The sequence below is a fragment of the Heliangelus exortis genome, chromosome 25, assembly GCF_036169615.1.
Source record: "Heliangelus exortis chromosome 25, bHelExo1.hap1, whole genome shotgun sequence".
Lineage (NCBI taxonomy): Eukaryota > Metazoa > Chordata > Aves > Apodiformes > Trochilidae > Heliangelus > Heliangelus exortis.
Genome location: NC_092446.1, coordinates 3,559,924 through 3,570,407, shown reverse-complemented (window position 1 = coordinate 3,570,407; position 10,484 = coordinate 3,559,924). Strand labels below are relative to the sequence as shown.

General features: G+C 45.0%; 1 protein-coding gene across 1 annotated transcript; it reads right to left on the bottom strand.

The window, feature by feature from the left end:
- Positions 1-6,390: 6,390 nt before the first annotated feature.
- Positions 6,391-10,280, bottom strand: LOC139807457 (triggering receptor expressed on myeloid cells 2-like). Its single transcript, XM_071768468.1, has 4 exons — positions 10,223-10,280; positions 7,523-7,867; positions 7,130-7,184; positions 6,391-6,710 (listed from the first exon to the last, which is right to left on the bottom strand). Exons 1-4 carry the CDS (start codon positions 10,263-10,265, stop codon positions 6,482-6,484), a joined length of 672 nt encoding a protein of 223 aa, XP_071624569.1. The 5' UTR covers positions 10,266-10,280; the 3' UTR covers positions 6,391-6,481.
- Between the last annotated feature and the right edge of the window lie 204 nt (positions 10,281-10,484).

Sequence of the window (10,484 nt, the reverse complement as noted above, 5' to 3'; positions counted from 1 at the left end):
GAGCAAGCTTGGGCTCTGTTTTTCAGACTTTCAGCTCTTTTCCTCACTGCCTCAGGACGTGCCCCAAAGTTGTGCTTGGTGACTCTGGGCTGGGAGGGATGAGGATGCAGTTCCTGTTGGAAAGGTTCCCATCATCCCAGGAAATATTTCCTATGCTCACTCTGTGTCCTCTTCCTTCCCCTTCTGAACGTGGCTGTGGAAGAGAGAAATCAACTTCATGGTACCCAAAATCTCTTCTTTCTAAAGACAATTCTTTTATATTCTTGGTTTATATTATATAAAAAAATATATATTAATATATATAATTTATATAATATAATATAATATAAATTAATATAATAATATAATAATGAAATAGTATAACAATAAATATATAAAGAATAAAATAATATATAATATAATAATATATCTAAATAATATGAATAATATAAATATAAATAATAATATAATTATATTATATATATAATTTCTATTACATATAAATATTATATATTTATATTCTCCCAGGAAAATCTTCTCCCCAGATTCCCAAATATCCCATCATCATCTTTTTTTTGGCCAAATATGACTGAATGGGCACCTTTAGGAAGAGTTTATTTCTCGTGTGGTTGCACAAAAGGAACTTTTTAAGAGGATTGGGGAGGCTCTGAAAGCTTTCAGTTGGTTTCCATGTCTGCCTGGCCATGATGCTGTTCCTGCCCTCTCTGCTGCTCAGGACCTCACCAGGATTGTGATTTCACCAGGATAATTAGAAGATTTTCAGCCAGGCTGAGCTCCCTGCTCTTAGGCAACCTTTGCATGTTCTGTGTTCTCCCAGCCTTGTGGAAACAGTTCCTGGGTATATTTACAGTTTGTAAAGCTCTTTTGGGTAAAAACCCAGGAATTTCAAAAAGCAAAACGTGGTGTTCTGCTTTTTTTCATTTTTTTTTTTAACTATCCTCTTGGAATAGGCAATTTTAAAAGGGATACCCTGAACTGTGTAAATAGTTATTACATAATTAATATTAAATACGTTATTTAAGATATTAAATATTAAATTTAAATACAAGTTGCAACTAACAAAGTTTTCCTTTGAGGAGAACCTCTGGTGATGTTCCTGAAGATCCCCAGGCCACCTGATTATTGCCATGGTGTGTTTGTTATTACATTTATTTTTCTGAGGACTATAAAGAAAAAATGTGCAGATGGGGTAGGATTTATTCTTATATTATTATTCAATAATATAGGAATTATATTCAACTAATTGAGTTAGATTTTTGTCATCTTTTCACCAAAACAGTGTGCCCAGGTGGCCAAGAAGGCCAATGGCATCCTGGGCTGGCTCAGGAACAGCGTGGCCAGCAGGTCCAGGGAAGGGATTCTGCCCCTGTGCTCAGCCCTGGGGAGGCCACAGCTTGAGTCCTGTGTCCAGTTCTGGGCCCCTCAGCTCAGGAAGGAGATTGAGGTGCTGGAGCAGGTCCAGAGAAGAGCAAGGAGGCTGGGAAGGGATCCAGCACAAGTCCTGTGAGGAAGGGCTGAGGGAGCTGGGGGTGTTGAGGCTGGAGAAGAGGAGGCTCAGGGGAGACCTCATCACTCTCTCCAACTCCCTGAAAGGAGGTTGGAGCCAGGGGGGGGTTGGGCTCTGTTCCCAGGCAGGTATCAGTAAGACAAGAAGCCATGATCTTAAGAATTTTTTCCTAATATCCAACCTAAACCTCCCCTGGCAGAGCTGAAGCTCTGCCAGGGGAGGTTTAGGTTGGATATTAGGAAGAAATTCTTTGCAGAGAGGGGAATCAGCCATTGGAACGGGCTGCCCAGGGAAGGGGTGGATTCTCCATCCCTGGAGATATTTCAAAAGAGCCTGGATGTGGCACTCAGTGCCATGGGCTGGGAACCACGGGGGGAGTGGAGCAAGGGTTGGACTTGATGAGCTCTGAGGTCCCTTCCAACCCAGCCAGTTCTAGGATTCTATGAAAATATCAGAGAGAAGCAACCCAGCCAGCTTTGGGCTGGGTACTGCCTGCTCCATCACCCCTGGGATTGGCCAAGTCAGAGGGCAAAGTAACCACCAGGAATGTGGGATTTGGGATGTTGTCTGCCCTGCCATGCTGCTTGGCTGGAAGCAGGATGTCTCCCAAAGACCATCCCTTTTCCTGCCACGAAGGATAGAAGCTCTTTTGGGTGTAAAACCCCAGTTTTAGCTTTTCAGTTCCCAAATCACTGCACCCACTCTGGCTCAGCCTCCTTGGGCAATGATTGTTCTGAGCCTCCCATTCAGGCTGGTGGGAAAACAACCTGGAAAGGCAGGAAAATTAGACAAGATGAGGGAGTTTTCCTGCTCTTTTCCTTCTGATATAAAAGCTGATGAGGGGTAGAACAGCAGCAACCAGAGCAGCTGTAGGCAGGGAGGAACTCAGCACCAGGAGAGCCCAGAGGGTCCTGCAGGGAAAACCATGGTGTCTCCATCACTATTTACAGCCCCAGAGGTGAGCAGGTTAATCAGGGAGGGGATTTTGTTGATTTGAGAAGAGATGATAGCTCCAGAGTAAAAATTCAGCATGGAAATATTACCCCCTGTGTCTAACCAAGCGTGGTGCCAGGAGGTCAGTGCTGATCTCCAGCCCCAGTGGATCCATCCCAGCTGTGTTTGCTTTGGAATTTGGCAAGCCTGAGGAGTTCAGGAGCTTGGATTCTCTTCCTGCAGTCATTTCCAGATGAAAAGGGATCCCTGGTTGGGATGCAGGACCCTCTTCATGCTTTGTCTTGAATCAGGAACATGAGCAGGTTCACCTGGTAAGAACTCATCTTCTTTATCTCAATATCTTCTTTATTTGGGATGGGGTTTTGGCTGTTCTGCTCCTACAAAATGCAGTCCCATGGACTACAGAGTTTTTAACCAGGGAGGGAGGAAGAGCACAGAATGAGCCTCTCCAGTTTTCTCAACTATTGCTCTTGAAACAGACAAACCTTCTGCAGCTTTTCCCAGGATTTGGGGAAGCTGAACCAAAGTCTGCAGAGGAGAAGGGGAAACCTCCTCCTGTGTGCATCTGCACCCATGGCTGTGTCTCAGTTTTTTGGCTCCTCAAACCCCACAGGGCATCCAGAATGCTGTGGTTCCAGTGGGGGAGCTCCTGGTTTTTCCCTCTGCTCCTTTTTGCTGTCATCTGTTGAGCTGACAGCATCCTCCCCCTTAGCAGGCAAGGAAATGGGGTGAAAATCTGCACCCCAATTCCAATTTTTCCTTGAAGAAAGCAATAAGAGGAGGTGATTTCCCCACACCAACCCATCCCTGGTGCCTTTTGCCCATCCTAAGAACTCCTGCTTTGTAGATTTTGTAGAATGGTCCAAAGTCACTGCTGGCTTCTTAGTTATGAAATTCTGAAAATGTACAAAAATATGAATTCTCTGCTATTTCCCAGTAAAAGAAGGGAATTTAGTGCAGCTGGATCACAGGAATGGGATCAACCTGCTCCTCAAGTAGGAGCTGGGAGGTTTAATTTAAGTTATTGAATAGCTTCCCCCAAGAATCTTCTGGTGTTCTGCCTCCTGTGCTGGCTGAAAGCAGAAAGGGGAGTAAAGTGTTAAGATAAATCCAGAAGTTAATTAATGAGCAATGGTAAAGAGATGAACTCTGGTAGAAATTCAGGTGAAAACTGAGATTGCTTCGGGTCTGTTTCATCTGCTGATGTAAATGTAAAACTTCATTAGTCAAGGAAACCAAGGCAGACACCCCTGGCAGTTGGCCACAATTTGTTTATACCATTAGTCTGTACCAAAAATCTGTTTAAAAAAAAAAAAATAAAAAAAAAAATCCAGGAGTTATCTGTGTCTCGGGAAATTTCCAGGCTTAGAAGAGAGCTCTTTAATATTGACCTGTAATCTTTCTTGTCAAGTTGTAAGAAATTGCTGACTTTTAGAAGATCATTAATTCTTTGATTAACTCACCCCAAACTTCCAGCAGGATCCAATTCAGTAGTTTGTTTCTCTCCTGGAAGGAGCTCTCAGGATGATATTCTCCTGAGTCATTAAGTCAGACCTTTTTCAGCCACACTCTAATGATTTTCCATGAGAAATCATTCATCATTTCAGCCCTTCCTCCTCCAACTCTTCTTTGATCTCTTACCTCTGATAATAGCTTGACATCTAATTTGGGAAACACCAAATAAAATGTTGTGGTTCCCTCATCTGCCTATCAGGGAGCAGCAGGAAGGGGGGGACAGGTTGTTCCTTTTTTTTTAATTATTATTGATTTTTTGAAATTATTATTTGATTTTTTTTGAACTCTTACAGGTTCTTAAAAAAAAAATAAATAGAGATTAGAGGGAGAAAAGGCAGGAAAAACCCCTCTCATAATGATGGGATGAAAAACCTCCCCATGCTGATGGGCATCTCACCCAACAAAGGAGCAGGGGGAACATCAGCACGAAGAGAACTTGCAGAAGATTTTTGGGAAGCTCACTCTGTGCCTGGCTGGAAAAATGGCTTAAAAAAATCTCAGTGTGCACAGAGAGCATCCTCTGGGATTCATTTCCTGGGAGAAATGGAGACTCTCTGAGCCTTACCAGCAGCAGGGCTGGAAAACCCCTCCTGGGAAAACATCCCAGCAGAAGGTGGCTTAGGGCAGAGAGGGGAAAAAAAGTATCCCAGAGTTTATCCCTGGGCAATTCCCTGTTGCAGGGGAAGCTGATTCCTTGCCACTTGCAGGGATCTGCTGCCTGGGGGATGCTGCTGCCTTGAAATTGCTGAGAATCTTAACCACAACCTTAATTTCACTCCTTGGGTGGGCAGGCTGCTTTTTTCCCTGGAAATACTTTGTTGTGGAGATGTTTAGCAGCCTGGCTGGAAAAAAAATCTGAACTCTTGGTCTGCAGTGCTGCCTTTTGGACTTGATCTCAGGGGTCTTTTCCAACTGGAGTGGTTCTGTGCTTTAAATCCCTGGTTTTATAACCCCACGGATCTCCTGGATAGGGATGGGAAGCCCTTGTTTTCCAGCAGGGCACTGCTGAGCCATCTGGGAATGCTGAGGCTGGATTTGGGGAGGTGGAAGGGAAGTGGGGGTGTGCCTGGGAGAATTCACCCTCTGGAAATCACTTTAGACAGAACAAAATTGGGTGTTTGGGATCTGGTTTCAGGATCTGAGCATTTCTGCAGCCCTGCCAGCCCCTTCTGGGTGTTTCCTCTTCTGCAGGTGATGGTTTGGGATCTGCCACAGCCAGGAATCCACATCAAATCATACAATCACTTGGACTTTATTTAGCTTTGCAAGGAAAAGTGTGAATGACCTTGGGTTTGGGGTCTTCTTTGGGGTCTTTGGGAAAGCTAAACACAGCTTCACTTTGGGGTGTGATGGAGAGTGATCCCATGTTAGTAACATAGCCTTATATAGAAAAATACATTTTTTCTTATATAGAAAAATACATTTTTCTGATATAGAAAACCACATTTTTCTGATATAGAAAACCACATTTTTCTGATATAGATAAATACAGGGAGAAATACAGAGACACAGATCATTCTTTGTTCACAAAACCATTGGAGAAATGAGGAAGTGGGTTCAGAACTTTCTGTCCTGTTCTGCAGTCCCTTACCCAGTGACTTCACCAAGGACCCACAGTGGGTGAGGCAGTTTTGGGGAGTTGGACTTCATCACCTTGGAAAGACCAAATCTGTCCCTGGGGACTGCTCTGAGGTGCCATGAAGCCTTAGTTTAGATCCTGGTGGAATTCCAGACCCTGGGGATGAGTGTCTGGGATAACTCTGCCCTCAGTTAAAAAGCTGATTTCTAGAGAAATAATAACAGGAGCTTTCCATAGCAACCACCTAGTTCTGCTTCTATTTCATTCTTCTGGGACAAGAATGCTTTGGGAAATATGAAGGAGATGCTGAAAGAAATTATTAGTTCTTTAACACCGATTTTCAGTGATTCAGGAGAAGTTTTTTGGAGATGTGAGACAGACCCACGTCCTCCCAGCTTTCCATGAAGTGGTCAGAGAGGTTACTGCTCAGCACAAGGGCATTGGATGTCTTCCTTGAACTTATTTATGTTCACTGCTGTACCTCTGGTTTCGTTTCTATCAAAGCCTTTGCCAGGAGCTGTGTAGAGCAGCAAAGTTTTCTCTGGCTGGGGGAAAACTGAGCAGAGCAGAAAACTGAGATTTCACTGCTGAAATCCCTGGGGAAGCATCTCTGCACATCAAGGAGTCCATGCTGGAGGTCTTGCCAGAAAGACTTCATATTCCTCCCTTTCCCCTGGTTCTTCTTCCATTAGGATCAAGCATTGGCAGCATCTTTGAGTTCAGTTGTGGTGGGAAAAGTTTCCCAGGTGTTGGGAAAGAGGTGGTGACATCCCTGCTCCAGAGGGATGGGTTCATTGATCCCTATTGACACTTAAAGTATTTTTTTTTATTTTTTTTTTTTTTTAATGGCACGTGGCAAAGCTTGGTGTACAAAAGAAATGTTCATTTCTTTGTGGGGGGGATAGGGGATTCCCTTAGGGCTGGCTCTAAGCTGTGCTTCCCCAGGAGGGGCTGATTCCATCCCGTGCAGCATCAAAAGGGAGGACCTGCTGCTCATCCCAGCTTGGCTTCTCCTGCTCAGTTTCTCTCTTCTTCCAACAGCTGCAAACGCTCAAGCTCAGCACAGTGAGGAAAATCAGCAGGGCCACCATGAACTTGACAGCCAGGAACACAGCAATGATGGAGAAGGCACTGAAATTGGCTCCAGAAGAGATGCTGTGGGGAAACGTAAATGCAAAGGTAACAGGGGATGGTTCAACCTCCAACCAAAGCCCTGCAGTCTCCAGTGGGAAGGTGGCAACACCTCCTGCAACAGGCAGAGCCTGGGAGCTTGGAACAACCCTGATCCCACAGGGAGGAATTCTGCTCTGCAGGCATCATTTTGCTTGGCACCAGGCACTGCCTTTGCTAGGTGGGAATTGAGCTGCTGTTCAGAACCCACACAACAGCTCTGAGAATTATTTTGTGTTAGGAAGAGGGAGATCAGATGCCTGTGGTGCTATTCCCCTCAGCTTCAAGTGGGTTTGCTGATGCTTAATCTCCCTTAGTCCTAGGAAGCCCAGAGATCACAGGATGAGAAGGAATTTTGTGGCTTACCTGGAGATCACAGGATGAGAAGGAATTTTGTGGCTTACCTGGAGATGCCTTGCACAGCACTTGGCTCCTCTGGCATTTGGGTCTCCAGGACAGCTGATGATAGAAAGAGAAAAAATTTAGTTAGCAGATATTTCCAGGTCTTATTCATTGGTGCTGCCAACCCCAGAGCCCCACGAGCCCCAGATGCCCAGGGTGAGTCTGGACACTGGGCTGGGAGATGAATTTGGGGAGCCCTCAGGGGATGCCATGTGCTCCAACGTGATCCCTGAGATCAGCTGCCTGTAAATCAGGAACTAAAAAGAGGCAACGAAACACAGCATCTCCTCTCCTTAGGGTTAGACAAAAGGAGGAGTTTTTACTGAAGTGAGGACTGCAGACACAAGTGACATAAAGGGGGGGAGCTCAGGCAACTCAGAGCCCCAAGCCCATACCTGTCAGCACTTCCACTTGCACCTTCCTTAAGCTGCTTGTTTCCCCCAGGGAGCTGGATTTGCACTGGTACAACCCAGCATCCTGCTTCTTCAGCTGCTCCATGGTGACTGTCAGGACCCCTCGGTGGGTATTATCCCTGATGGAAGTGGTTCCATTCCTTTTCCTGGGGAAGGGCAGCCAGAAAGGTCGGGCACTCACCACAGGGACACATCTCTTCTCCTCCAGCTGCCTGCACCAACTCTTCTCCCTCCACCTCTGCTGCCAGGGGTCATAGGTGCAGTTGACAGAAATGCTGCCCCCCTCCATCCCATACACCACAGTGATGTTCTCTGCAGCACAGGATGCTAGGAGGGAAGGAAAAGGGGGTGGGGGGAGTTCAGTCTCTTTCCCATTTCCCCTTTCCACCAGGGTCAGCCTAAAAGTTTTATTTATTTTCCTCCTCTCCAGCCCTGCTGTCACCTCCCTGCACCCCCCATGGGTGACACAGTGTGTGCTCAGATTTACAGCTTTGATTCAGACTTTTTTTGTCTGGGACTGGTGTGTAATTTAACCCTTGCCAGGCAGCAATTCTTGGGTGGGGAAGGAGGGAAGGGGCAGGTACCCATTAAGATTTGCAGATTTTTGGAAACTCGGGAAATTTTGCTCCTCATTTTCCTTCCTGGGGTTGTGCTGAGTGCTCTGGGTTGTGGTTTGGAGCTCAACCACATCAGACTTTCTGGCATCATTGGGCTCCTGCCCAGGAAGGGGAAGTAGTTTGTCAGCATGATGAGGGCATTAAATAGAAACTTGCATTTTCCTCTGCTCCTAAAAAGCATGAAGCTGGGCATTCAGACAGACCCAGCTGGCATGGGGCAAAGTGTCCTGGTTTTTCAAAGCTCTCTTTACAAGGCAGCTCATAAAAACCCAGCCCCAACCCTGACAAATTGGTTCTGTGTAGCTCTGGGTGGATGAATCTTGCTCTGACACCCACAGCCTCCAGCCCACCCCCTTCTTTCCAGCTTGCTTCAGGTTTTAGGCTTGAGCTCAGCCCATCCACATCTGTTCCTAAATGCAGATTTGGCTCTAGAGAACCCCCTGCTACAGAAAATTCCCTTTTCAGTAAATGCCCAGGAAGTTTCCCCCCATTTTAAGGCTCTTTACACAGCCAGAGAGGAGCAACTCAGCACTGGAAAATGCTCCAGACAGAGTGATGCCCCCAGACCAGTGTCCAGCTGGGTAGGAGTTTACTTCTTAAACTTCCTCCTAATTTCTAAATCCAGGCTTTTAGCCATTAAAAGAATCTGTAAAGTAAAAAATCTTAATCCATTTCAGGCTTGACTAGAAGGTGGCATGAAAGGATCTGTGCTATCCAAGTATCCAACCCATCCAAGACTTTATCCTGGGATGCTGCTCCAATCACTCACTTGTTCCAGACAAGGTTTATCTCACTGCTGCTGAGCTTTTTGATTTTTTTTTTTAATGGCTTTTCCTGATGCTTCCAGGTCAAGTCTTAGAATTGAAAAAAAAAAAAAAAAGGAAATTAATTTGTTAATAAGAATTTGTTATCTCACTACATGTCCAGTCCAGTCCTTTTTAACTCTCACTTTCATTTCTCTTGTGGACCCCTCCTTGCCTCCAGTTCTACCCTTCCATTCCTGGAACAGCCCTAAGGTTTTTTCTTAAGAAAAAGAGAATTGAAAAAAAAAAACCAAACAAAAATCTCTTGGTCAGAATTACAGCACTTAAAGATGTGCTGATGCTCCTGTGGAAAACTTGGTGTCATTATCTTTTCAACCCATTCTGCTGACTGCTCAGTTACTGTTTGTCTTCCTCCTCCCTTGTTTTGTGCTACTGAAAAAAAATAGAGTGGACGTTGCCCCAGATCCAGGCAGTTTTTGGAGAGTGGTTTCTGTGCTCCCAAAGCCTGAATCTGTTGCCTTTCTGTGCACAGCTGAGAGTTTTTTATCTCCAAAATGTGGCTGGAGAGAGAAACCCAGCTGCATCCTCTGCCTTGATTCCCATTTCAGCTTTCTCCACTCAAGTGCCCAAGATTTAGAGGTCTCTCCTTCACTGAGTTTTTATTTTCCTCCTCTGGAACTCCAGACACTGCAATTCAGTCCATACAGATGCAAACAAATGGGATTTTCCATTTTCACATTTCATCCTGAGCAGGCACACAAGAGCTCTCTGAGCAGGGTTGATGTTCTGCCCCAAAAGGGAGAAAACTTGAGAAAAATGCAGTGAAAAACAGAGCACTGGGATCACTGCTGGCCCTTGGATAAATTCAGGGGAAAGAATAAACTCTAAGGAAATAATCTGAGATTTCTGCAGTGTGGGGGAGAAGGAGAAGAGGGCAGGACACCTCTGCTTGGATTGCTTTGGAGTTTGCAGGGTACAGACAGGGAGACTCCATGATAATTCCATAATAATTTTAATAATAATAGTTCTGGTAATTTTAATAATAATAATAGAATATTTTTATTATTTAATAGTAATTTTAATAATAATAAATCCATAATAATTTTTAATATTGGTCTTCCAAAGAGCTGCATGCTGCAAGGAGGATGCTTTTTCATCTGGAAAAAGCTCCAAGACCTCTGCTGGCTTTTCTTGCAGCATTATCAGGAACCTCATCCCAGAGACCAAGTTTCCCACCACTCCTTCACCCTCTTCACTAAAACCCAAGCTGAAACCCAAGCTGAAACCCAAGGCTTCCTTACCTGAGCAGAAAACCAAGAAGATGAAGTGGATGAGCTTCTCCATGTCAGCTGAGCAGAGAGAAGGACAAGAGAGGGGAAAAAAAAAAAGTGAAAAGTGCTCTTGCCCAAGAGCTTTTTGCTTTCCCCCCCTCCTTCTTCTGCAGGAAGGGACGAGCACAGGAACTTGACATCTTTTTTATCCTGCACGTTGAGCAATTCACCCCAGTTGGGTGTTTCTGTCCTCAGGCATCAGCTCACAACCCCAGTTTAGTCTGGACAGCCT